The sequence below is a fragment of the Pipra filicauda genome, unplaced genomic scaffold (genome assembly GCF_003945595.2).
Source record: "Pipra filicauda isolate LSUMZ 115617 unplaced genomic scaffold, ASM394559v2 scaffold149_size4050908_pilon, whole genome shotgun sequence".
Taxonomy (NCBI): Eukaryota; Metazoa; Chordata; class Aves; order Passeriformes; family Pipridae; genus Pipra; species Pipra filicauda.
In genome coordinates this window covers 3333275-3360833 of record NW_024103984.1, presented here as the reverse complement: position 1 = coordinate 3360833, position 27559 = coordinate 3333275, and the positions used below count along the sequence as shown (strand labels likewise).

The 27559-nt window shown below is 40.8% G+C and overlaps 2 protein-coding genes across 3 annotated transcripts in view; one reads left to right on the top strand and one right to left on the bottom strand.

The window, feature by feature from the left end:
- The window catches only part of GLS (glutaminase), a 63510-nt gene extending 58587 nt beyond the window's left edge, over positions 1-4923 (top strand). The window contains 4 exon segments of the mRNA XM_027737536.2: positions 663-724; positions 989-1065; positions 1221-1284; positions 1608-4923. Coding sequence (XP_027593337.2) covers positions 663-724; positions 989-1065; positions 1221-1284; positions 1608-1764 — 360 coding nt within the window. The 3' untranslated portion in view covers positions 1765-4923.
- Positions 4924-5404: 481 nt separating this feature from the next.
- The window catches only part of STAT1 (signal transducer and activator of transcription 1), a 28095-nt gene continuing 5940 nt past the window's right edge, over positions 5405-27559 (bottom strand). For both annotated transcript variants that reach the window (XM_027737535.2, XM_039378826.1), the window contains exons 6-25: positions 25587-25682; positions 24788-24866; positions 23606-23697; positions 22834-22985; positions 22402-22560; positions 20994-21086; positions 20496-20555; positions 19281-19310; positions 19096-19189; positions 18172-18213; positions 17611-17694; positions 16981-17079; positions 16357-16492; positions 14511-14566; positions 13325-13419; positions 10918-11057; positions 9419-9604; positions 8794-8869; positions 8260-8362; positions 5405-7683 (exon numbers count right to left, since the gene is read on the bottom strand). In XM_027737535.2, the coding sequence (XP_027593336.1) occupies positions 7660-7683; positions 8260-8362; positions 8794-8869; positions 9419-9604; positions 10918-11057; positions 13325-13419; positions 14511-14566; positions 16357-16492; positions 16981-17079; positions 17611-17694; positions 18172-18213; positions 19096-19189; positions 19281-19310; positions 20496-20555; positions 20994-21086; positions 22402-22560; positions 22834-22985; positions 23606-23697; positions 24788-24866; positions 25587-25682 (1896 nt within the window). In that variant the 3' untranslated portion in view covers positions 5405-7659. The remainder of the gene's footprint in view (positions 7684-8259; positions 8363-8793; positions 8870-9418; positions 9605-10917; positions 11058-13324; positions 13420-14510; positions 14567-16356; positions 16493-16980; positions 17080-17610; positions 17695-18171; positions 18214-19095; positions 19190-19280; positions 19311-20495; positions 20556-20993; positions 21087-22401; positions 22561-22833; positions 22986-23605; positions 23698-24787; positions 24867-25586; positions 25683-27559) is intronic.

The following is a 27559-nucleotide window of genomic DNA, read 5'->3' as shown; positions in this document are numbered from 1 at the left end:
TGGCTAGAAGTGGCTGTATCAGTTCATGAAAGAAGCTGATGTGGGACGCTTGAAACGATCTAAGCTTGTCATTTTTGGCTCTTGTTAAAACTTGTAGAGTTGTTATAGCCAGGACACATTTTTAATGTGCATGGGGCAAGGTTGGTGTAGCCCGACAGTATTGTTTCTTCTCTTCTGCTAACATAGATTTCTCCTGGCACTAGGAATCTTTGCAGTTAATAACAAAAAAAAAAAAAAAAAAATCTTACTTTTCCAGAATGAGTTAGTCTTATGAGGAGTTCATGGTTTTATGAATTGTTAAAGTGATACTGTTTGTGCAATTGAATACTTGGTGTCATTGGGCAATCAAAGAGAGAAATATGGTTTGTCCATCCAGCAAGCTCATATTTTTTTACCACAGTACAGCAGAAATGCATGTTTTATAGTTCTTTTACTGTCTTTAATGACTTCAGCCTTGGAAAGACAGACCTTACAGTACTGGTAGCGAAGCAAGCTGGAGTGAATTCTTCCAGTGTTTTATGCTGTACTGCAAAACGTGGCCAAGCAAGGGGATACAATGAGCAAGTTTCATAAGCACTGAACCAGCTGGCCACACTGGGCTTTTCTGGGTTTCCTTTTTGAGGAAAGAAGATCAATAAACTGGACTTCATCTCTCTTTATAGGTGAAGTCTGTGATAAATCTGCTGTTTGCTGCCTACACAGGGGATGTGTCTGCACTCCGGAGGTAAAAATCAGCGGGGGTCTGGGAATAGGAATGCTGCTTGTTTGGTTCCTGCTGTTGTTTATTTATGAACATGCACATGCACTGCTTCTGTGTTGGGGACATTTTGCTGCATGAGCTAGAGATTGAATATGTTCACCCAAAACTCAACCGAAAGACCCAAACCTAACCATCAAAAAGGTACCCTCAGCAGAGGGATGTTGTTCCATGCTAGTTTTGTAACTTGCTTCAATTATGTAAGACTTTTCTCTGTAATCTTTTTTTAAGATTTGCTCTGTCAGGAATGGATATGGAGCAAAGAGACTATGACTCACGGACAGCCCTGCATGTGGCAGCTGCAGAAGGTAATGTCTCCTCACATGTCATTTGCTCTCTCTGTCAGTGGGAGGTGGTCAGCTTGCTTTAGAGTATCTTTGCTCTCTCTGTGCATACCTGCTTTTGTCTGTATATATGTGGGTGTGTATAAGTACATATACTCACAAACCTGCTTTTCTTATAGGACATGTAGATGTTGTTAAGTTTCTACTGGAAGCATGCAAAGTGAATCCTTTCCCCAAAGACAGGTGAGTGGTTTTATTGCTGGTTTGGGGGAAAGATGCTCCAATAGCATCTCCATACTCCCTGAGTGAGGTGTCTGTCAAATAAGAGTGAAATGTATTGATCCAGTCCACTGAAGCAAAAGGTACCAGGTCCTTTTTTGTAGGTTCTGCAGAGCAAGCAGGAATAAAAAATTATGTTCAGCTTAATGAAGTAATTCCACAGTTACTGAACTGAGTGTGATCTGTGTGCTGAATTACCAGCACAGTATGTAAAGAACTAGATTTTTGGTGCTTTCGGCTCTGTGCTTCACATGCTGGTCTTAAAAATACTGTGTTGCTTCTTGTAGGTGGAATAACACTCCTATGGATGAAGCTTTACATTTTGGACACCATGATGTTTTTAAAATTCTCCAAGAATATCAGGTCCAATACACGCCATCAGAGGATTCCAACAACGGGAAGGAGAACCGAACGGTTCATAAAAATCTGGATGGCTTACTATAATCATCTTCAGCTAGATCCTAAGAATCAAATCACTTACCTATTTAATTGTGGTATACATAAGTAATGAAGAGCGTGTGTGTTTCTATCTGATAGTGGTATATATTTTACAGAAGTCTCTGTTACTTCAGTGTTACGTTACAGGAGTTTCTATACGCACAGGACAAATCCAATCTCTTCAAAAGAAACAAAACCAACTAAGAATCTCCCTCCATAATGTGAGCAATATTACCTCATGCTGCATATAATTGATGTATAAAAATATTTAGCTGTTGTTGGCTTTACTGTGCACTACTTAATTTATTTTTGTGTTCTATGTAAACTCTAGTCTGTGGTCAGGAATTTTTTTGCTGAATTTTTTTTTTCCTCTAGCCCTCTGTTTCCAGTATGGCCAAGGTGAGCCAGAGTACTGTCAGGTATGAGCGTCAGTGAGGTTTTTTGAAAGCTGAAGATGCTGATGTAGATTTAGGCTGGGTGTGTTAAGTAAGGACCTGCACTTATCTTTTGGAAAAAATAGAAAAAACCTGTTTCCACACAACCTTGTTTACATAATATAAATATCACAGAGTATGTAGGTGACAAATGTCAATGGTCTAGGCTCGTTCTTAGAGGTAGTCTTGTCAGGGAATGTGTTTAAAGGTTTGTTTGACCAAATGGCGTAGGGGAATGTGACTTGTAACACTGGTGTGTAGTGGGGTTTTTGTTTGGAAGCGTTTCTTTCAGTTCCCTTTGTCTTGCCTCCCTCCTCTCTCTCCATGTTCAGCTGCTAAAGTACTTCCCTGTGACTGGGGAAAGCGGGTGCTTCCACTCCGTGCAGGTGTTCCTTGCAGGTCTATTTGCACTACAGCAAGCCTTGGCAAGCCTCAAACCCCCTCTGGGGCTGGCAGGTGGTGTCCTGGGTGGGTGCACCAGGAGCCAGCGAGGGGAATGGAAGTACAGGAAAGACAAAGAACTAAACCAAATACTGCATGTAACTCTGAACTAATTTAGGCTTGTAATAAGGAACACGGACGGAGTGAAACAGCTTTAAGGAGCATAGAGCCAATCAAAGCATGAGCAGAGCAGGAGATAAGCCAGGTTTTTGAGTTTGTTCTCTTCCTGCACTGCCATCAACCAGGGAGCAGGATATTGCATCAGTGAGATTCCGCTGGTGTAGAACAGGAGTTCAGCACCAGGAGCACAAGTAGGTAAACGCCTTTTGTGGTGGCATTTAATGTCTTGCCACTGGAGCCAGCACGGCACTTGCCTTGTCGTGGGAAATGTAGATGTAGATATTTGTTGTTTGCAGGAGTACAATGTTACCACAGCTCCCTGTCCCGTGTGCAATTGCTTCTGCCAGTACTGTGGCATAAAACCTCAGAAGTGAGCTGTCACTTAAGATACTCACAAAACACATCAGTTGTTGGACATAGGCAAGAATTTTAGCACAAGAATTTTAGGCAAGAATCGTTTAGCACGTGGAAAAGGAGATTGTGCTTGAGAATTGTGTATATGATGGTTTTTATCCTAACATGTAGTGTACAAGTCATTAGATCTCAAAGTTCAAACTTTCTGTGTTTTGGCACCAAGATCCTCCTGAAATAATGCCCAAATTCTTTCTAGAATGGCCCAAGCACTTTATAAAGATGATCTGAACCACATTATCCTCCTTTAGCAATGGGTACACTAAGGCTTAGAGAGAAATAACTTCTCCAGAGCAACCCAGCAGGTCAGTATAGTTGAGAACAAAACCTTTCTAGTTCCTGTACAGTCTCTTGTTGATATGCCATACTGCCTTCCTGCAGGGAGGACAAATCACATGGAAAAGTGCTTGGTACTCATCACAAACAGTGACTGTCTTCATGATGATGAAATCTTGGAAGAGTCTGAAAGTCTAAAGCCCTGAAATAGCATTTTGAAGCTGGCTGGCATGGTTATCAAACACTTTTTCTCAAGAATTATACTGTTCTTAAGCTGGTTGGGTTTTTTGGTTTGGTGGTTTTGTTTTTGTTTTTGTTCTTCTGAAGATCAGCTATTTTTCTGAAGGCTTTTAGCCCCTTCTTTTCACGTCCTGTGTCACCACCACCTCAGTTCTAACCGAGACCTAAACGAAACAGCCTCTTGGTTCTTTGTTGAGCCACATTGGTCACTGAGTAGCACAGGCCTCTTCTCTGCTGCACCCTGAACTAAATTCCAACATGTTTTCTCTGGCAACAGATCTGTTGGCTGTAGTGTAAATGAATACTTTCAGATGGATTCTACTTCAGTATTCTGAATTTCTGTGGTAATCTGACTTCTTCCATATTTTTTCCCTATTAAAACACATCCTATAGCTTCTCAGAAAAATACCTGATTTAGCTTTATTTACCTGACATTGCATTGTTCAAACTGGCATTTTAAAAAGATAAGTATATTATATAGTACACATATATAAACAAACCAAAACCAAAAAGATTTTAACTGGGTTGACATTGAAGATCATAGCTGTCCCTAAAAGTCAACACTTTCATACTGCGTGCTTTTAGCCGGTCTTTGCTTCAGTGCATTTTTGCTGGTTAGTTTTAGTATTTTCTCATTGTGAGAAGATGGATTATTTTGTAATGTCCAATTCAGCGATGCAGCTACTTAGACATGGCGTTATTTATGAATATAAATATATGCAGTACATTGGTTTGGCTGTTTATCATTCATGACACTGACATGTAGATTTTACAGTAAATAGCTTTTGGTTATCTTATCCAACGCTGACTTCCTTATGCTCCAAAGAGGATTCCCCCACTCCTTTGTTTTTATGTCATATATGTTTCTTCTGTATCACAACCTAAAAATCGTTAAGCTAACTTAATGCTTTGTACTCAGAAATCTTGTGGTAGTCTTAGCATTAATTAGCCTATCTTTGTGAACAAACTGTATTGTACCAGATTTTTTTGCTTCAGAGCTGGACTATCCGTGACTATACTTACTGGCAGTGTACTTCTGGTCATTGTAATTGACTGGGCTGATCTTGACTTTAGATTCTGTATTGTGGGGACTAGACAGTGATGAATGTATTTCTAGCAGTTTCCCATGAATGAATCTAAACTTGAGCTGTACTGGTTCTGAAAATGAAAGTTATTTATTTTGAGAAATAAATTCCAGATAGTGTTGCTTTTTACAGCATAATAAATGGAAATACCAAGATGATGATGGTGGTGGTTGGTTTTATTGGTTATCTATGTGACTGCCATTGAAATAAGTCTTCAGTCATGGAGAAGGCTGTCCAGGAAAACCTATTCTGGTCATTTGCATTGTGCAAAGCTTAGAGGAAATCAGAATTAATTTATATAATCTAGCTTTTTTCTGATTGTTTTTTTGAAACCTGCACTTCCAGAGCTGCGTTCTTTTACTGATTGCTTTTTGTTAATGCTGGAATTTTTAAGTGGATTGTCCAGGTACTTTCAACAGCTCTGGCTTTCTCTTGCCTACTCTTCACTCCTGCTATCCTTTATCACATCAACAGTTTCTTTCCTTTATTATACTTCTGGCTGTTCTTATAAAAGCCCAACAAGTATGAGAGAAGCCATCACGTCACTTAATAGCCCCAGAGAAAAATGATGCAGCAGTGGTCCAGCTTGGTAGCTCACAAAGGTTAGCTATACATCAGTTATCCTACTGATGACTCAAATTAGAAATTCAAGTTCAGTTTATTGAACTTAGGGTGGGGAAGAAAACAGATCAGTGAAGTGATACAATCAATAATAAAAAAAAGTTAACAGGCACCTTCTAAGTACTCCAGAGCAGACTGACCTGCTACAATATAGAGAATTAATAGCATCGATACCTCCTTAAGCTTCAGAGCTTTAACACTTTAGTTATACAAGCAAGTTTAAAATGAGATACAGAGTAGTAAACTACTGGAAAACACATCATCTTTGTAATAAAAGTAGTCAACAAACAAGAGATAGGACAAAAATGTCAACTGACAGTTCCATCTATTTAAAATGGCAAAAGAATATTCCATTGTGGAAAAATCACTACTTTAAGAACTACTGGAAAAACTAAGCCATGAAAAAGGCTACTGCTTTAAATCTCAGAAGAACATTTCACTCTGGTTGATAAAACAAATATAAAAGTAATAAAGACAAACTGCTGCATATGGAACATGAGTACAAGGTGTAGCTCAAGAAACAAATGCTTTTTGTATTAACAATAAAGATACACATTCAGCTAGTTACAATAAGATAAAAGCAGTAAGTCACCAGTTGTGATATCCTGTAGCACTGTTAACCTTAGTAACTCAGAGCACCAAAAATAAGTCAGTTTGGCAATGCTTTCCTTTAAATACGTATAGGTCCTTTAATTTTTCTCCCGAGCTTTTGCAGGGGGCACATCAGTCGTCTTGGGCATAACACCCTAAACTGCTCCAGTCCTTTATCTCCCAAACAGCAGCTGCTAGATCTAGAGAAGCAGCTCTGTAACCTCTGTGAGTCCCATGGGCTGCTGCTGCTCTCCCAGGGGGTGGGAATAGACAGACAGCAGTGGGGGGAGAGGCTGCAGTAGCACCTGAGTCACCGCTGGGCTGGGGCTGAAGTTGGAGGTCACCTTGTCCAACCCCCTGCTACAGCCAGCTGCCCTGTTCCTGTTGCTGTTCCACCTGAACCGGTGGGATCCAGCACGAGTGCTCTGCAGGTCCTCTGTTCCTCTGTGTGCTAATTAGCAGTCTGCACTAATAGATACCCCTGGTGCAGAGACCAGCTGCCTGAGACAGCCTTGCCTCTGAACTGTGAGTTGTTAATTATCTTCAAACATGCTGAGAAACAAATGTGTTCCTCCTCTGGTGGAAACACAATTTCATCCTTTAAGTACCACAAACTGCATGTCCTGCAGCTGTTGTTCTGTATAAATTTAACTCCCTCACTTTCCTGTGCCTCATCCCTAATTGCTAACCACTTCATTATCAAAGCCTGTAGGATCTTCTAGCTATTCAAATCAACAGTTAAATAAATGCCCTGGTTCATAATGCATGAGAAAACTGAGTTCCATTCCACCTGTTATAAACCTAAATGGGGCATGTATTATTGTAAGAGATAGAAGTGACCAAATCCTCACCTTGGTAGGCTAAGCACAGTGAGTAAAAACATACTTCAAGCCCTTCTGCACCCTTTTTAAGAGTAGGTTCTCATTTTGTCTTGATACTCTGCTAGACAGCATGACTGCAGTCTGCAGAAGCTTTAGTCCTGATTGTACACCTGGATTTGCAAGCTCAGCATGTGCCAATGCAGCTTTAAGGTGGTGTCCTAAGAAATGCTCTTTATGTGAAAGATTGTGCTAAACATCCTACGCAAGGTTATGCCTTACAGAAACCGCAAAAATGAAATGCAGGTAACATTTTCTGTCCTTTCAACATGCCATGCCTAGAAAAGCTAAAACCACAGCAAACTTCAGCAGCACATGGATTTGGTGTGGTATGTATCTGTAGAGTGTTCCCCTTTTCCTTTCTGTGATTCAGAAGAAAATTCAAAGCTCTGGAAGTTCTGCAGAAGTAGTTACACAGAAGGCGCAAGCCTTCTGAGCAGAACCTCTGCAGAAGAACCAGCTTTCCTTTGAAGCCTTCTGTGTACAGCCAACTGTTTTAAACATTACATTTAACTAATTCCCTTAAACATGAATGCGTGTTTCTCCTATCATTCTCGCTGAGGACCTCACATTCCTATCCTCTTCTCTTCCTCCACTCTTGCTAACTAAACAAAGAAGTGCACGTGAGGAGGCTACTGAGACTGCTATTGTTGATATTTCCATTAGCTAAAAATTGCTACTGGACCTTCAGGTTGAGAAACCAAAGAACGGCAGCGAAGCGTGTCACCAAGGCATGGACTGCAGCGCGGGACGCGAAAGCGAATCAGCCACGTTAACGACGCAGTAAAAAAGCTCAGCCAAAGCTCAGAGCTGCATATGTGTACACATCTGTAACAAGAAAAGGAAATGTCCATTAAACAAGCCAAGTAAGCCCTAGTACTCAAGTCTTTGCTAACCAGAGCATGACCATGTTCTCCCTAAATTCACACCTTAAGATCCAACTCCCGGGGAGGGGGGAAATCCCATACTTTAATTTTGATATTTTTTCTGAAGCACATCCTGCAAGGACAACAGTGCTCTGTTAACAGGGAGAATCTTGGCAGCACTGCCAGAGCAACACATCCAAACTGCACTCCTACTCTAGAGGCCCTCCCCACCCAGACCCCACAGGAAGGACTACAGCGATGCTCCTTCCTCCCTTCTCGTCTTCCCTCCACCTACAAGGTACACACAGGAAGCTTTGCTCTCCTGTTCTTCACCTCTATCCCCACAGACAGGTGGAAAGAACAACTGATGGCAATCCCAGTTTATCTCTGGATCCCCAGCTTTCCCTACATGTGTGAAGAGATATGTTCTGAAGTGTTCACTTGTGTTAAGTGTCCGAGGTACATCTGGAGGGGAAAAAAAGGCAAAAAGCAAGTTCTGGCTCAAGCACCCTGCAAACGGCTGGTTCATGATACATACCACAGTGTCAATCTCTGCCGGGCCCACCATCCGAGACACCTCATCAAACTCCTCAGGAGACATGGGGAGCAGGTTTTCTGGAGACTGGAGCCTGGAAGGGTGGCTAATGGAGAAGAGCAGGGATAAACCTTCAGTAAAGAAATGCGGCACAGCTGGGCTACCATGTCTGGCTCTGAGGCCAGAAGGGCCACTAAAGAGGCCTCTTGTGAAGAAGAGCTCGCCTGTGAGCAATACACCAGGCTTTGCAAAGCCAGCCAAATGGCTTTAAGTGAGAACTGGGACTACTCAGGGATGCACATCCTAATCAAGGAAGTCCAACAAGTCTTTAAGAAATCATTTGTCAGTACAACTACCTGCAAGTTCCTAGGGTTTTTGTCTAAAAATGGTGTTTTAAACACAGCACTGCATGAATGATCCTCAGAGAGGAAATATTTGGCAGGGGCACCTACACCTTAAATACTGTGAAGAGATATGAACTACAGCTAAATACTTATGATCAGTTCTTAAAAATACAGCATTTTTGTGGACACTTACACTTCAGACACAGAGATTAACTCAGTCTTGATGTAGCCGTTTCCCTTGGGACCATCCAAATCCATTGGCTCTGGTGCTTCAGGTTAAAAAAAAAACAAGCATGTGGGTTTGTTTTTTTTTTTTGCAAGTTTACTTCACATTGCCATCTTCATTGTACCAAAAATAAAGCCTGTGACCCAGATAATGTGCAAGTCTCGCCATCATGCATTTTACAGCACTACGGTTAATTTATTCCATTTTTTTAGTCAGATTTTCCTTTTTCCTTTTCCCCTATAGAAAATGGGGAAAAAAACCCCTTCCATAGCCAGTCATGTTCCAGCTGCTAGTGGGCACTTACATTTCTGAAACAGCTCATGGGCTCGCATGAAAGCTGAATTGGAGGGCCAGTGACAATTAGGTTTTCAGGGTTTGATCTGATTAGATCTCATGTTGTGCCTCTTTAAAAACAGCCTCTTTTCTTAACCTATAAAGCTCAGGTGCCTCTTCTGACCTTTTAGCTCACCATGGGACAGACTGCCAAGAAATTCAGGCCAACTGCTTCCTTTCTTTCCATGCCACAGGAATTGCACAGTGCCCAAGTACCTCAGGAACAATATACATGGAATCAGCCACTTATAGCACTCACCCTCCTTAGGCCTGGAGTAGTATTTGCCAAAGGCATTGTCTTTGGGTATATCTGGGTACAGAAATCTCAGTGGATTTTCAGGAATGTTTTCGGCTGCCATCACTTTGTAGTTGCGGATGATGTCGGGGAAAGTCACAGCAGAGAGCTCCTTCTTGGTGTAGGGTTCTACCGAATGGAACTGGAGCTCTGCAGAGGAGAGAAGCAGCAACTCTTAAAGGGGGTTTCAAAGTTTTTTCTAAAACTGCTCAGAAAAGCTGCAGCCGCTTCTACAAATTCAGAGATCACGTGAGCAAAAGGCCTACCTGGATGACACCTACTGTGCTGCAGGTAAATATTTAATACCTGTCAAAGGGAATGTAATTGTTCTGTGGGGTAGGGAGGCATATGGGGGAATAGCACACAAGTGATGGCTCTTGATGTGCTTTGTATTCAGAATGACTGATGTGACTTGTCCATGGAAATTAACTGCAATATTTCGTTAACTGATATTTCATTAACTAATTTAAGTTGTGCTACCTTTTCAACCTTCTTCCAAATTATATCATTCAAACACTGTTGCCCGTTGGGAAGGTTGATCCAAATACACCACATGAAGCTCTTAGGAATCATAACGAGAGACAGATAAAGCCTCCCTGAGTGCTCCAAAAACTATCACCCTTCTTTGCTTCATTTTTGGATGTCTCAGGTATGAAGGCTGCAAAAGGAAAGAAGTGCAAGCACATTCAGCAGTTTCTTTTCCAGCTATAGTAGGTTTGGGGCTCATCCAAGTGAAGTGTCCACAGCTGCATCATGGTGGCAGGTGGGGCTCATTATTAGTGTGATAAGGGGAGAACCCTGATTGGATATGAGGGAGGTTATATCTTTTTGCAGCTGTGATGTCTCTAGACTTCCTTGAGAGAGGAGGAGAGAATAGTCCAGCTAACTGAAGAAGTGAGATCTTCACTGGCCCTTCTGGACAATGGGAGGAAGGAGAACTGCTTGGAAAATGAAGTAAGTGAACGTGTGGTTTACCTGGGGAGGAAGGACAAATGTTCCATGGGCCATGAGTTTGAGAAAGCAGTTTGAGAAAGGAGTGTTGCACACAAGATGTACGGGGAGAGAACAGTAATGATGAATGTGGCTGTAGTGACCTTTTCTTAGGAAAGAACTCTCTGATTAAGATGGTGATGTGGGTTTGGAAGAAGATGGAGGTGCATGTGTTTTGCTGGGAGAGACCCTAAGGAGGCAGGGTACGCAGTCTGGGCAGTTTTTCCTGTCAAATCTCCAGCCAGAAGCAGTACCCTGGAAGTGTTACTAGTCCTAGTTGAAATCTTGAACAATCCACTGTGTGGCTTGAGCTACACCAAGTATGGCACGTGCCTGCTGTTGCTTGTGGCCTGCTGCTTGTAAAGGTGGGGGCTGCTGGGGTGGTGTGTTGTGCTGGTCCTCAGTGTGGAGGAGAAGAGCATAAAGACTTCTTGTTCTGATGTAAGTAGATCAACAAAGAGTAACTGACTTACCGTTTTGAGATCCCTCTACCCAAGTAAATGTGATTGCTCCCTCTCTGCTACTTTCACTGAATCTTAGTAAAAATGTTCCTGGATTCTGGTCCTTCAATAAAGCACGTTCTCTCTCTTTGCTGATGAAACCCACAATGCAGCTGTAACGTTGAAAAGAAAGAGCTGAGTTACTCCTCAGCATAAAACCTAAGCTGTGCTGGGCTAGCTAGGAAAACTTAACAGCTTTTGTCACTTAAGAGTTGAAGTACTTGTAAAAGCCTCGCAAAAGGCTGAGAACAGCTGGAAAGCTTAGCAGTAGGACTGCCAGGCTGGAGTCAGGCGGTGATTCATGCCCCATTAAAGTCATGAATCACCAGAGCTTCCCTCAGCACTCTCACTTTGGCCTGGTGGCTTGTACAAACATTTTTCTTTGAACTTAAGAGTAAAAGAGATTGTCCTTTTTGCTGTCAAAGCTGGGCTCTGGGAGCAGAAGTGGAGTTATATGTGCATAAAATGGTCAGATCCCAGCTAGCAGTTAGTTTTAACTTCAGAAGTATGTTAAGGTACAATTATTTCTCCTATTTGGCTGATGAAACAAAGGTTGCTAGCTACTAGATCACATTCTTACAGGTGTGGGGTTTGCTTTGTTCCTTGTGCATGTTTTCTGGAGGAACTGTTTAAGCCTGTGTGACTTCAACCCCCCAAACTCACTATGCTCAGCAAATGTTACTGCATAGGCAAGGAGGCTGATGTGGTGATTATAAGAGACTGGTTAATCTGAACAGGTACTGGGGGGGGGAGTACTAGGGCATAATCCTGGCCAAGCTCCAGCTGTTTGGTTTTGGTTGATTTGTTGGTTATTGTTTGGCTTTTTGTTTTGTTCCCCCCCACCCCAAAAGTCAGAATTTCACTGCACTGTTTCTTATTCCTCAAAATACTGCATCAATAATGAACTTTTGAGTACTGCTACTGTCTTAGTGTGCAATAAGTCAGGGGGAAAAGTGGGTTTTGCACAAAAAATACTAAATGATCATGATCTTGCTTAGAATTTCAGATGCTGTAAACTGTCCTGTTTTATAGGGCTTTGGCCGTTTGTTTGGTGAGCTTTGTGTTTTGTTTGCTTTTAAATGTGTTCGGTGGTCAATATCCTGTGTATAATGAAAGTCTTTTGTTGCCTTATCTCTCAAGTACAAAGAAAGGCAAGTGTTCTTGGGGCTGTAATGCTTACTCTTGTAAGCAAAGGAGTCTCTGTCCTAATGAATACTGTGGATTTGTCTCTTTCCCACTGAAATATCTTTGTTGTTGGACAGTTTTTCCTTTGGTTTCTCTTTTCGCCTTTCTAGGAAAAAACGATTTGTGACTATCCATCAAAGCCTGCTGAGAGAGGAAAACCTAATAGTACTAAACCTCTGAGTTTGATTACCTTCAGGATTTAACTTGCACCTCTTTCTATTAAATCCTAAGTGGGGGTTTGCTCTCACAACTGAGAGCAAAGAGCAGTGTTATTCAAGCCTCTATCAAAGCCACATGCAAAAACAATCCTGTAGGCACATCACCACACTGAGGTGGAACACCAAACAGGAACTGCAATTCTGCCTCAACAGTGGTGGGAAATGTTCCCACTGCACTGCAGTCTACTTAGCAAAGAAATAGGCAGGGTTTGGGCAGTGAAACAAGCCTACTACAGAGGGCTTTGACAGAACTCGTCTGGAGTTGGGGGGTAATAATGTGAAGCCTGCTGCTGAATGTAGCAAGACAAAGCAAACCTGCTGTTATGGATCCTGCAGACTTGTGGGATACTAGGAGGCCCCACTGTGAGTGTGCTACTTGATAGTGTTTCATAATGTGGCTAAAGCTAAAATGCAGGATTTGACTTTGGATAAACCTAGTTTTGGCAGAAACTGGAAATCCCAGAATCAAAAGTTTACTAAACCAGTATTAAAGGGCTATGCTTCCTTCTGGCAGAGTCCTTCTACTCAGTAATAACCTTAGAATCAGTGAAGACTGCTGTGTTGTGGGTGCACAGTGCAGGTACAGGCGTTCAGAGTCTGGCTGCTGCCACCTCCAGGCGGCTCACAATAGTGTTTGTTTGGGTAGGGGATTTGGTTTTTTGGTTTTAAAGAGGGATGATTGCTTTATGACTTATCCTTCCTTCAATTTTCCTTGGCTCTGTTCTAGGGTGTGGAGAGAACCAACTTACAGTGGGAGTAGAGGCAAAAAAAAATATAATCTTACATTCAAAGCCCTGCTCTGTGACTTAAATGGGACAGCTCAGTCATGTTCTTGCTTTTAGCAGTTGCCTCACCAGAGGCTTCCTCATTACTAGAATTCACTTGCACAAGCAACCTCACAACCTGAGGATGCAACTGCTAGCCTAAATGAGAAGTCTCAGGCAATGACCCCATTTTAAACTTCACTCAGGTCTTACCCATCATTCCAGAGACACAGGAGATGTTTCTTAATAAGCTCCAGGATTCCCTCAATCCACAGCCAAAAGGGGAAATTTTTATCATTTATATTTTCCTGAAATTCAGAATATGGAAAGGCGGGAGTGGGACGGGAGAGAACAGGGGTAATAAGACATGAGTTTTGTTAAGCAGCAGAGGGGAAAGCAAGGTTTCAATCCTGCCAGTATCAGCTTGTTGCATTTTTTTCCCTCTCCTCCACCCCACTGCCCATATTCTCTTGAGTTTTTCTGTCTCTCCACTCCAGAAGGACAAGGACCATTGCTAATGAACCTAATTAAGGCAAGAGAAATGCCTGTCTGAGCCTACAGTACCCACAAACATGTGATCCATCACCTCTCATGTGCAACAGTGCTGGTCTAAGAGCAGATAAGACTTTTGTTCCTGCCTGGGCACTGTTCTTATTGGGGTTCTTGGACATACAAACCATCCCATGGGACTTTTGCCCAGGCTGGGTAGCAGCTGAGCTTAGAGACACTTTCAGTTCAGACCTGGATCTCAATTTCTCATGAGACATCCATATTAATGAACTCAAGTGCTTGTAGTCACCAGAACTTTGCTCTTCCCCTGGCATCTGCTCCTGCCTGCTGTAATCTCTGGGTTATCTATAGCACTTAAGGGTCTAAAGAAAGAAAACATGAAGAGTCCTCCTGTTTTGCTGCAGCCAATATTGCATGAAATATCATGATGTGGTTTTCTGTCATCGTACTGATTCTCTTGGCCACCCTGTTCTAATCCTCACCCTAATGTCCTTCACTATGATACAGAAGAATTGTTCATCTTGCTGGTTGTTTTGTTTACGTTTTCTGTAATAATCAAAATAGAGAACTATTCTGTTAATAGCCATCGTATTAATAATAATGAAGATGGTGAGTTTGAAAGATGCATTTTTTTCTATAGAGTTTACACGGATCTAAAGGAATCTCAAAATCATCTTCTCCTTGCTGTTGCAGGCCCTTTTTCCTCCTTGTGCTGCTACATCACCCCACCACCAAAACCTCCCATGACCATGTAAGCTTTAGAATAATTAGCGTATGTTACTAAAAAAGAAGGTATCCTAGGGGAAAAACAAACAAAAAATGCCCAAACAAAACCCACAACAAACTAAAATGAGCTTCTTCCATTTCAATTTTTAAACTTTGTTCATACCTTGCAGAATCTTGTCCAAGGAATAAGGCCATCGTGAGATCCTCCACTTGTTTGCCCTGAACACAATAAACTGATTTCAGTCATGTTCCATAATTTACTTAGTAAGGCTAAAAGTACTTAAAGAACCAAGTTTCTGAGTGTTTATGTACAACTCAGCTGTTGGACTAAGAAAGAAAAGGAAGGGCAGGCTATTGTGCTTGCAAATTCCCCCTGCAGTAGCCATGAAAAATTCCCCTCTGATGAGGTTTTAAGATAACCAAATTATTTCAGCAGACCTTGCATAATGGGAACCAATTCATACTGACACTTTCTATGCTGTGCTACACCTAACACTTGCCAGTTTCAAAATGCTTCCAGGGAGGAGACTGAATGCTTGCACAGTTCTTTCTAGCAAAATAAGAAGACTGCAGCCCACAAGCTCTTCCATAGGGGCTCAGCAGACCTTAGAATATCTTTGAGATTAAGCACTTTCCTGTCTCTATTCTGGTGACTTGTAGGCTTTTGCCCCAGAAACTCTTGACTCTAGATCTACCCCAGCCACAAACTCATCTTGCTCCTGTTGCAATCGTTTCCCCTGGTCTTGTTTTTATGTCAACAGTGTTTCATAATCACATCCAAACCACAAAGAAAAATCCTATGCTGTGATTACAGTAGCTGCAGCTTTGCAGACCCCGACTGCAGTCGGAGCCAAATTCTTTCCATTAGAGATCATAAATATGCTTTTCCCTCTCATGTTTCTAAGAATAAACTGGGTTAGAGGGCTCATTTCTGATGCTGCTAGTGTTAAAAAGATCAAGATTCTGTCAACTTTCACATTGCAAAAACAGTAGGCAAGTTGTATCCTGGCACCCTGTTGGTTCTGTGTCTCCTTGCACTAAGGAATCCTGAATATACAGTGTTTGATGACCAGGATTTTTTTTTTTTTTAGCAGTGTGATATTTTTATCTGTAGAGATAAATGTAACATTCCTACTGTTACCAGAGCTTGACAAAGTCTCTGCAGTTCTGAAATGCAAGTTGACCATAGAAATATGTCATTGGTCTCTTTGTCTGTGTGTTGGTTAATTAAAAATAAAAATATTCTCTTGGCAGATTTCTGAAAGGTAACCTATTAAATCAGTTGATTTTTGTCAGATCTTATGTCTTAGGGAAATTAGAAGAAGGGAGTTAGAGACTGGAATGCTCTACTTGCCACCTAGATGCACTAATGTCAAATACCTTTAAATATAAATGCTTTCTGAAAGTTTAGGTTGGTGGAATATACTGAACAACAGTATTTTTATCTAGAGTCTGCTATGCAAGTGCCCCAGCTATCAGGCAAAGTGCAAGGAGTTTGGATAGAAAACTCATGGCTGCTGAGGCTTTCACTAAGCACAGTCATCTAGGAAATGTTCAACTTGATATCCTTTAGCGGTTTCATAGTGTTTGCACTTTAATACTGCAACTGTGTTTATGCAGGCAGAGTAAACCCCCACTGTAGTTGGGGGCATGCATGAAGTTAAAATGAATGGAGGTGGATTTAAAAACAAAGCCAAAAAGATGCCAAGAAACAGCCACTTCAAAGACTGACTAAACATGAGTGTTACTTAAAAAGGCAGAAGTAGCCCCAGTCTGCCTTGCTCTAATGTATAAGACTCCTAAGTTAGAACTGCAGATTTTTTTTCATGACCTGATCTCATTTACAAGCTCTACCATACTGAAAAGTGGAAAATGCTTCACTGCTACAGAGTGATGTTGTATAAGTGGTAAAGGCATGGGAACAGAATGAAAACTTAAAATGGATTCCAGAAAAGATGTAGAATTAGCTTTAATTCAAACAGGCCATCTGTGGTGAAAGTAGACCATACCAAGTAGCTTCTCTCCCAGCATGCTCAGCTGATCTGCATTAAGTCCTCTCTTTGTGACAGAAGAAAACTGCCAGCTCAGAACTTCAGAAAGTTTAGACCACTTTGCACAGGGTGGACTCAGAAAGAAGGACAAGTTCTAGAATGGAAAAGAAAAATACAACCTATAGTTAATAAACATTAATTTTGGAATGCCACCTGAGTTTTTAAAAGTGTATTGTCAAAACAAAATACAGATTTAAGAATGGATGTCAGCTTGAGACAACTCTGCAAAAGCAGGCTGTTCTGACAGGCACTCTTTACCAGGAAAAGCTGTCTCTGGGGCTCTGCTTTGGACATGTCTTTTCCCAGAATTCCTGGATTACTCAAGTGCACCATATTTTAGTTCTTGAATGTTTATCTGGCTCCTCAGTGTGTTCTGTATATACTGAATACAGGTATGCTACCCTTAAGTGGGTTTCAAACGTTGTTCTGCTTAGGACAGGGAAGTAAGTCACTGTGCCTCTCTCTACACCTGAAAGTTATGAAGTCATCTGCAAGGGAAAAAAAGTGCAGCAGCTACTTGCATACAGACAGTGCTTGAAAATTACACAGAGAATGTGATGACTTTTTTTTTCTTGCAAATACCTTGGGATCAGTAGACAGCATGTTGAACCACAGGATAGAAGCCCATCCACTGGGAAGCTGGCTCACGTTTGAGATCACAACAATGGGAAGGGATGTGGTCTGAATGGGGCACAAAAGGAAACATGTCAGGCTGCCTTGTACTGCTGCTGCAATCCTCCTTGAGATTACCCACAAACCCGTTTCCATTTTAGTTCTCTGCTTGCATAGTCTTAACTTTTTCAACTGAAGTTTGTATGTAGGGGAGAAAATGTCAGTATGATGAAATACTAGAAAGACTTGGGTGATTTTTTTTTTTTCTAATAAAGACTTTCATTTAGTGTCAGTTATGACAGTACTGATGATAGTAGCAGCAGAGTTCATAGCACATTGCTTCTGAAATAAATACCTAGAGGGCTTAAACTACAGGGTTGGTTATCAAACACTTTGCACAGCACATCTACTCTTATTTACCCAGAGATCTGACAGCATTCTCGCTGTATGTGTCAATACAGAGGTATGAAGTGTCATTCACATACTCTGAAATAACTGAAAGTACTTGATAAGCCGGTACTTGAAAAAAAAAAAAGTTTAGATTTGTCAGGATGAGTGACATACAGGAATTTAGGTCCATCTGTTTCATCTAAGACATACCTCTAGCTCTACTACCAAGCCAGGCTGGCACAGCTGCGTCTCAAAACTCAGAGAGTGAAGCTCTTCTGTTACAATGAGAGGACCCTTTAAAAACAAAAATCAAAAGAAAACTTTTCAGGGACTGCAAATTCCTAGGGTGAAGGTAATGGGGTTTTATCATGAAGAAAGCTCTTTTCTGCCCATGGTTACCTGCTCTAGACCTCGGTAACAGCTCACAGGGCAAAGTCAAGTGACAATGCTGACTTCCTAAAATTGCCTCTCTAGGTACTTTTTATTTTGACTACTACTTAGAAGTCACAGAAAAAAATCTGTGCTTGCCAGAAAGTCCTGTTAAAGCTAGATGCCAGGGAGGGAGAGTGCACCATTGCCCTTCTGGCAGTAGTTCTCACTTGCAGACACCTCCTACAGGGATGAGGTTCTAGGAACACTTAACTCCTCCCCTATGATCTGTCATCCTGTGTGTATCTTCATGGGGCTGAGCAGAGAGCACTGTCTTAAATGCCTGAATGCCTTTTTAGAATTATGCAAAAACTTTACAAAAAGAAGTTTAATGCTGCTTACCTCATTTGTTCTAGTTCCTGCATTTTTCTGTTCTTTCAGTTGCTGCAAACAAACAAAACCCCCTGTCACTCATTTACATCAGCCACAAATGGAAGTGGTACAGGATAGAAACATTTGCATGCTGTAGTTACTCTTCTGTATGCAAACTTCCTGCACTAGTGTCTGATTCTATTTGGTTCTAAGCTGTGGAAGCCAGAGCATTAAACTGTAGGTAACTACCACTCTTTTATAAACTTCTCATCTGTGAAAATAGATATTGCACAGTTATAATGTAATGCCTTTATGTAAGAGGTCTTTTAAGAACAGAAGCAGTATGAAATTAGGATCAGATGAAATACTGGTTTATCAAAGTACCCCTCTGAACTGGATGATAAGCTCTAGACAGTCTCTGTTCTGGACAGTGAAGGGAGACTTCCATGTTCAGTGGTTCTGCACTTGCATTTTTCCTTTCCTTTTAATGATGAAACCAATCTGTCCTCTCACAATCTGCAGATCAAAAGTGTTGTATAGTCTATTGAAGGCACTGACTTCCTTCTAGCTGCCCACTCCTAGACGATTTTCATCTTCCAGACTCAAAGTTCTTTACACTTTCCTACCCATGGGCCTTCATTTAAAAGGCTCAAACCAACATTTCTAGGTGTTTTTCTTTCTCATCCAAAGAACCCATTGCAGCATAAGCTGTATGGCAGCAAATATTCTTGTTTTCATTTCTGTCCCTGTTTCAGTGACAATCAATTGCACTTTGCTTGCAACAGGCCAAATATTTCAAAAAGGAAAGAACAGAGAAGAAGAAGAGATAATCACAGTTCCTCTCACACAAAAGCAAATAATTACTTCAATACCAAAAGCAATTTGTTTCCTTCCTACTACACTCTCTACCCACAAAATTCAATGGCTGTATCAATAACAGAAAAAATCTCCTACCAAGTGCCTGAATTCTGCTGCTAGACTTCCATTAGTGGATTCTTCCATGTTCATTACTTTTGTGTTTGTTCCCAAAATATTAAACTTCCTGAACCTTCACAAAGAGAGAGAGAGGAAAAAATAATTAAGTCTCGCGTCCACTGACAGAATCTAACATTAATATATCAAACTCTGATGCCACATACCCTTTGACTGAGTTCTTCTCAGTTACATCTCTGTCAAGAAAGAAAAAAAAAAGACAAAAATGTTTTAAACCTTCTGCCACAGACAGAGAAAATGCATGTGTTTAAGTAGCTGTCAGAACTGACTGAGAACTGGTTAAAATGCTTTTGTGACATTTTTGTGCAAAAGAGGAAGCAATTGGTTCAAGCAGTCAAAGTAAATCTTGTGTTACACATAGGATGTTTTTTACTAAGGCTATGGGGGCTCTATAATAAAAGGAAGTCCTTTCTTTTACTATATAGATTTTAACTCTTGCTCTGAGGACAAAAAATATAGTTCTGTCACTCTGAGTCTACTCTTAAACCACATAATTTATTGAATAATTTGCTGCATCACTTGAATCAGTTTTCCCACCACTTGGGATTTTACTGAGTGGTATTCTATGTGGTGGACTTCTCAAAGCTCCACCTCCCACATCCACACAGGAATTTTTTTACCTTTTCCCTATTCCATGCAAGTTTCTGGACTCCAGAGCCATTTCAAGAACAGAATTACTTGAATGGGAACACAAAAACCCACTTGCTTTCTTAAAAGCACAGACTGTTGTTATTTTGGAGAGCCTGTTACATTTCTTTCCCTGCCCTTAAAATAAGTGCTAAGTTCACCTGAACTGTTTATAAAAATACAAGATTGGTATTAGTCTGTTTAGATTGCTGTATGGTTGGGTTTTTTTCCTCTCTGAGATCATGTCCTATGTTACAGGTAGACTGCTTATACCCCTAATTCAAGGACAGCTTTATAGCTATGTTCCTTTCTACATGCTACCCAAGAAGACATTTTAGAGACATGACTGAATTATGTGACTGGAAATGGTGGAGTTCAATTCTATGCTTTCATTTTGTGCTAATCCAAGTGAAACACCCACGCCAGAGGGGTGGCTGTTGCCTGGGTGCTGCCCTGTGCCCAGCCTGACTCAGCAGCAGTGAGCTCTCCTTGGTGCATCCCAGTGGAGCTGGTGGCAAGAAGCTGAGGCCATCTGTACTTTGTGACATGTCTCTAATGGCAGAGAGAGACTTAGAGCAAGGGCATGGGTAAGAAAAGGGGAAGGATATAATACCTGCTGCCATGGAGAACCAGCCTGCTCCTGGCCTACTCAGCACTTATGACTGCCCTTTGGTTTTTGAACATGGGGACTGTTTACCATTAGCGTAGAGAGGGATGGAAAAAATGCAACGTACTTATCAAATAAAACTTTCACTTTCAAGTTGTAGTTCAATTCCGGCAATTTCACCAGCAGTCTGGAAAGAGAAATATTTTTTAACGTCAGCAATTGCACAAGATGGGTTTTTTCCTATGGCACTGCTTATCACAGATATTTAAGCAGCACGCTCAGGGCCACATACAGGCTTCAAGGTTGTTCCATATAAGACAGCATTTAGAGATGAAACTAAATGAACAAATGAGTTACTCTTTGGCATGACAAAGTGGTCTGCATGTGTCTGCTGTTTAGCTGTGTTTCTTATACACTCCATCTCATACACCCCACTTCTGGTAAAGAGTAAAAGCTGAATATGAGTTAAGCTTTGTTAGAAGAAAGCCACCTGCACATGGCACTTTCCTCCTCCTGACCTTAGCACTTGGGCTGCAGTGCATACTGTGCAATCCTCTCAGCTGTAAGAAGCCAATGACATGAAAGCCTTACCACAAAAAGGGAACAGGGAAGGGGGAAAACATACCTCAGCTTTACAGTAAACTGTACTCCTGTCTTCAGGACTAGTGGTCTCTGAGGATGTGTTGGCATGCATGGCTGTCTCTCTACCACAAAGGAGCTATGAATGAACAGATTAAAGGCACTTTGATTTATCAATGTTGTCCTTAAGAAATAAGAACTTACATAAAAAGCAAATTTTTAAAAAAATGGTGATTTACCATTAGTACTATACACTTTATTCATTCAGTTTCTATCTACACAGAGGGGTGTGTGTGTCTCTTTGTTTCAAATGTTTCAATGGGGCTAAAAATATTGCAAGTAAGAAGTGATTTCATGAGGGTTGGCTTTTCTTAAATGCATTGATGGCTTGAGCAGGGAGATTGCTACATCAAACTTCTCTGAAATCAACAGCAAGTAAACACTGTGATGTAATGAGCACAGTCCAAGAGAGGAGAGTTGCTTCATTTGCCATTCCCAGGGCTTGCTGAGTTCTTATGGTGACAGTGCTATGTGACAACATGTGTCCAAGAGATAGATATGCTAGCTGGGGATTAGATGAGGGCTAGCTAACCCCACAAAACAAACTTCTGAGGCTAACCTGTTCCTACATACCCCAAACTTGCCGGCTTGGGCACTTTCTGTATAGCACTGTGCTGTGTAGACATAAATCTTGGTAGCTTGGAGACTTTTCCTTCCATTGTACTGACAGGCAAGAAACATAAACAGCAGATGGAGTTGTACAGTTCTTCCCTGTTGCTTTCACTTCACTGAAAAGCAGTACCTGTGTTTTTCAGCTGAAGATCAGTGATCAAAGCATCTGAATGGGACTCTGGAAACCTGGGTTCTAGCCACCATAAGAAGGTGTTGACTACTGTATCTTAGCCCCTGCTCTTATCTGATAGATTCAAGTCTTCTGTAGCATTAATTTTTGTCTAGTATATATTTACAGACTGGTACTCTGATCTTATGCAGGGCAATTACCAGCTACAGTAACTTGCATCATAGAGATGATATAGAGACAGGGCTGGCCTCCCTGTGCTGAAGGCAAAGAGGATGTGTTCAGAGACAAAGGGTTGGAGAATCTAGTGTGTATTTATCTTAGGCATAGCTTGGTGTGGATTGTTTCTTGCCTCTCTTTACTTGAACTTTGTAGGGTTGAAGCTTGAAGCAAAAAATGGACTACAGTTTAATTCTGTAAATCAATGCATCCTGTAGCAAGGGTCCTGCTAACTTCAGTAATGACTGATCACAAACCCTTTCCATGGGCCTGAACCTCTGGAAACCCAAGAGAGCATAAATCTCAAAATCAGTAATTTAATGTTTGTGACAAACTTAGGGAAAACCTCATGAAATGCAGAGTTAGGGAACAGTAGGCAAGATGCACTCCATCTATTTATTCATGCAAACACAGAAAGATTTTTCTGGTCCATTACCTTTGGATGAGCTGTTTGAAGAGACTGTCTGTTCGCTCCTGCAGAACTTTTTCATTTTTTGTGATGGGATCAGAGTCATAGGTAAACTTCTGTTCCAGTTCCTCGAGCTTTTTGAGCTGCTGACGAACTTGTTGTAGACTTTCAGCAACAGTGGTAAACCTACAGTTACACAATCCTTATTACTTTTAGCATGTTTTTGCACTGTAATAATGTAATAATGCAGAGACATCAGCCAGGTGACTGTCCCTAAGGACCAGGCAGTGCACAGAGAACACTTCATGCTCGTGGGAAATGTGGTGAGGTAATAAAATACATGAAATATAGTAATGCTGTGACAGAATGAAAATGCATAATATAAATAATCAGTATATTTCATAGATCTGGTGTTCCTTCATAACATGCTTTCAATTCTGTCCTTGACTAGAGACTTACCAGTTCTGTAGCTGGTCAAGACAGGCGTTGGGTGGGCCACCAATACATGCTGTCTGTTGCCTGTGCTTCCACTCCACCAGCTCCTCCTCAATAAGAGCAGTCTGTGTGTGCTCTGTGTTGTGCAGCAGCTGTACTATCTTGTTCACCACTTCCTGCAGAGAGAATGAAATTACCCTGTTTATTAAAAATACTTCGTACACAAAAACTGAGTACTGTTTTATAGTGCTCATCTGTCTTGCAAAACTCCTCAAACCCCTCAATAATAGATTCTGTCAACAGAGGTTGTTTTCTAAAAGCACTTTTTTTTCAGCTGGAGTATTTGCTAGATTAAGTGGAGAAACAAACCATATTCAGTATTGCTGAACTCTGAAGAGCCAGTGTCTTGCATCCACATATGTCCCAAGTGTATATTTGGGCTCCTCCAGTGCTTGCTGTAGACTTGAGCACTATAATCAGAGTATATTTAACTCTAATATAGCTGCAGATTTTTAATAATTTTTTCCTCAAGAACATAATTATTGGTATGATGCCTTTTCCTTCTCATTGTTGTTTTAGCTTTACCCAAGAGAGTTTGATAAAGGTTGCTAGAAGAGAAATAAAATTGCTTACAGAGATTCTGAATTTTCAAACAGGATAGAAAGAATGAAATCTCAGTTCAACTGATATATATAAAAAAACCCTTTTCTACTGCTAGTTTATGTCAGTTCAATGAAAATGAACATTTGTTTAAAATGAAGACTAGTTGACTTCTGAAAGAAAACTTGAGCACTACCTTTCTTTTGCGGTCAAGTAATAAAAACATCTTCTGGAGATTCATCTGTTCTTTCTTATATTCCTCCTGAGACACTCCATTGGACTCATGTTCTGTAAAATAAGTCCAAATTGTGAACATGAGGCTGAAGGAGTGCTGAAGCACAGGTGGGAGAAATGCTGTGGAGAGAAGAGGACTTGCCTGGCTAATGTCAGGTGAAGTGTATCTTTAAAGCTTAAGGGAGGAAATGTTTACTGCCTCCTGAATTTTTTTGATTCCTCCTTTCCCCCTGCTGAAAGGGCAGAGTCTGCACTTAAAGCATTAATGCAAGGAAAAGCCACTACCCCAGTGAAGTAATTAAGATGCAAATTTGCTTGCTTTTCAGAGCAAGAACCTGATTTAAAGTAATGATTATACTGTGTAAAGATACAAACAGAGCAATTTGTTCTCATGATGACTTCAGGCCTGTACCTCTTAGCCTGGCAACAGAAGTTAGCTGTTATTTCAAGGGAGGAAGTTTACAGCCTCTTGAGTTTGTTTACAGCCCAGGCTGGCAGATCATGTGTAACTGCCCTAGTTACTACTCTGCTGCCTGCTGACCTTGAGTTAGAGGCTCCCATTTGCCCCATGGAAGCACTACATGTCCCAGGTACAAAGAGCAAGATTGAGGCTTGGTGCTTCCCTCAGAATTTTCTGAACACGTCTCCCTTCTGAGGGATAGTCACCTGCTAGTTGCTGTTGGAAACTGAAGCCGTTTCTAGAACAAAGAACTTAACAACAGAGACAGATCTGTATAAAGAAACCAGTGTGGACTTACAGCTGCATGTGTTTCCCTTGGTACACAAAAGGCTACAAACCTGAAGCAAGAAGTCATTTGTGAAATACAAGATGGCAAAGAGAAGCCTAAACTACACTAATTACATGTGTGGTTGAATGGTCACAGACACTATAGGGTTTGCTGCTTTTATTGGCAAAGGGATGTAAAGGACAAAGGAATACTGTGTTAACAAGGAGGCTCTCTGCCTGTAACAAAAAGACAGATGCAGAAAATGCATTTTCAGAAATTTATGTTTCAGCATAAAGCAGAATTAATAAAGGAGGGAAATTACCAGTAAGTTTGGCTGTGTATCATTAGGTTAATGTCCTGACATAAGACAGCAGAGTTTACTCTGACAAACTATATGCAATATAAAAATTACTCACCTCTGTTCTGCCAGGTTTTATATTTAAAGTCATATTCATCTTGCATATCCTCTAATGTCTTGATGTCCTGCTCCACATCCTGTAATGCACAAATGAAGGTGGCCAAAATTATTCAATATTTTCAAGTAATGCAAGGCACTGCCTGGTACCAGCCCCTTACAGACATGAAGTCTAGTTTTGCAGCAATGCTTTTTCCTGGAAGTCCCTAACAGGAAATATCCCTACACTTCATCACCTTCTATTCAGTCTCCCTCTTTAGTCTCAGCTAACTGAAATCTGTTAATTAAAAAATATTGCTGTCTAGCCATATAAGTTCACAGAGTTTAGGAGAACCTAGGCTACAGTGGAAAAACTTGGAACAGCACACAGCATTTTAAACTTTCTAATTCTTAAGTAATGTTTGGAGAAAACTTTCTGTTGTGACTGTATTTGTTAAGTCAACAAGCTAAAAAAATATGCTAAGTCAATATGCTAAAAAAAATACATCTTCTAGGTAATAACAAATTGGTCAGTATATGCTTTAGGAGGTTTTCCTTGGTTGCTAGTATTTCAGATGGGTAAAATTTTTGTTGCAAAAATTTAGGCACAAGAAATTTGACCTTGCTAAATGAGTTAAATACTAATCTGTATTATGGTGCTACTGACAAATAATTTTTGTCTTCAGACAATCACTGGTTAGACTTGAAAATCAAACCACTATCTTATTTTTATTTGCTATTTTATCACATCTTATGTACTGAAAGCTTTTAGACATCTATGAATCAACAAACACTACTACGAAAAGTTATATTATACTTACTAAAACACTGGCTTTTACAGCCTTAACTTTGGTATCAAGCTCCTTCTGTTTGTCCAGCATCCCAGTCACAGTGTTCTGTATGCCCCCCACTTCCATCTGAGAGAAGAGGCAAAGCAACAACAGAAGTTAAATCAGAGTGACTCATGACAGCAAATACTTTTTTTTGTTAATGTAGGTTAGTGGCTTTTGTTGGCAAACAACCTGAGGAAGCATGGCTTGTTCTGGTAAATCATACTAAGGTTTTGTAGTATAAAATCAAGATCAGGAGAATTTGCAAGAAACAAGGGAGGATTAAAAACGCCTACTGTGTGGTGATGGTGCACTTTTTTCATCACAGCAATATCTGTTTTTTCTCTGCACAAATCCATTCTCTTGTTTGCTTAGCTTCATGTGTCTCCTAAATGTACTTCAAGAAAACAACCACCCTGAAGGCTGGATGACATTTACATCAAGTATTAGATTCATCCATACAGGATATGGGGAGAAATGGACTAAGAGTAGGAACAATACAGGTCTGTGTACAGGCATAAGGGGTAACTTAGCATGCAGCTGTTTTCCTACAGCATATTCAAGCACACACTACATCTCTGTATAGTTTTTCTGAAAGAGTCAGGAAGCTTACTGCATGACATCACTCAGTTGCAGTAATGTGAAAGACAGACTTTTTCATTAACAGAACTACTGGTGTTAGAAACTTGCAGTTCTTCCAATGCAGGACAGTCAGATTTGCATTGCTGCTTTCATGAACGCCTCAGCTTAAGCTGAGGTCATCTAAAGTATTTATTTTGGTAAACTGGCAAAGGTTTACCCCATCATAGATTTAAGTCAAACTATTACAGCAATCTTAGCATGCTCTGACATTTGGGATTCTCCTTTGGTTTTTATGATGCTTATTATTGTGCTTGTTTTGTATTTTATCTTCTCAGCTTTGGGAAATGAGAGCAGTTAACAGAAAGCAGAGGCAGGGCATGGTGTTGTACCTAGTGCCAACCTTAAACAGTGATGGAAGTGATGGCCAAGTTGGATGGGGCTTTGAGCAACCTGGCCTAGTGGAAGGTGTCCCTGCCCATGGCAGGGTGGCTGGAATGAGATGATCTCTAAGGTCCCTTTCAACCCAAACCATTCTATATTTCCATTTCCCTTTCTGATGACCCAAATTTATTGCATACTGGAAATGCAGAAGCAAGTGCTTTATGTCATGTGACAGAGCTGAAGAGCTGTTGTAGCTGCAGCTACTCTGACTCTGTCAGAGTCCCATTCTTAGAGGAGCTGTTTTGGACATTGTTGCAGTAGACTCCATGCCCGAGTGCTCCTCCCACACTACCAATGCTCATACAAAAACTTGCCAGAAAGTGAGGTATTTCAGTGTCAGAACTCAATGTGCTTGGTCAGTCATCACTTTATTTCTATGTAAGTGGATTACATCTAGCTCTGTATTTTGCATGCCTTTCCTAATTGCAGAATCTTTATTGCAGAACAGTTCTTGCAAAGGGGAAAAAAAAAAAAGTAAGTTGGAGAACAGATGAGGAAGGAGAAGAATATGGCCTTCTAGATTCAGAGGAAAGAAAAGGGCTTCATTAAAAAAAAAACAAAACCAAAACGACCCCCAAACCACCAAATATAAAAAGAAACACTTGGAGATAACTGGGAAGGAGAATGATGCCTCATTTTCCCAAACAGACAGTCCAGAAAAGCATCAAGCTCAGCTGCTTAATACAGAGTAAATTTGGCAGTAAAATGCAGCAGAACAAAGCTAAAATTTTGCTTGCTAAATAAGATAAGCACTAGTTATTGAAATAAAATCCAATGAGCACATCAGGCTATGTCATACTACAGAAGCATTAAAAAACCAGAATAGCTTTTACATCACTCAAGGAATAAAAATTATTTCCAGGCCATTTGTCCTCCAAATGCTTCATAAAGCAGAAACAAGCCATGCTGTCCTGGTGTGTATCAGGGTTGTCCAGCTGGTA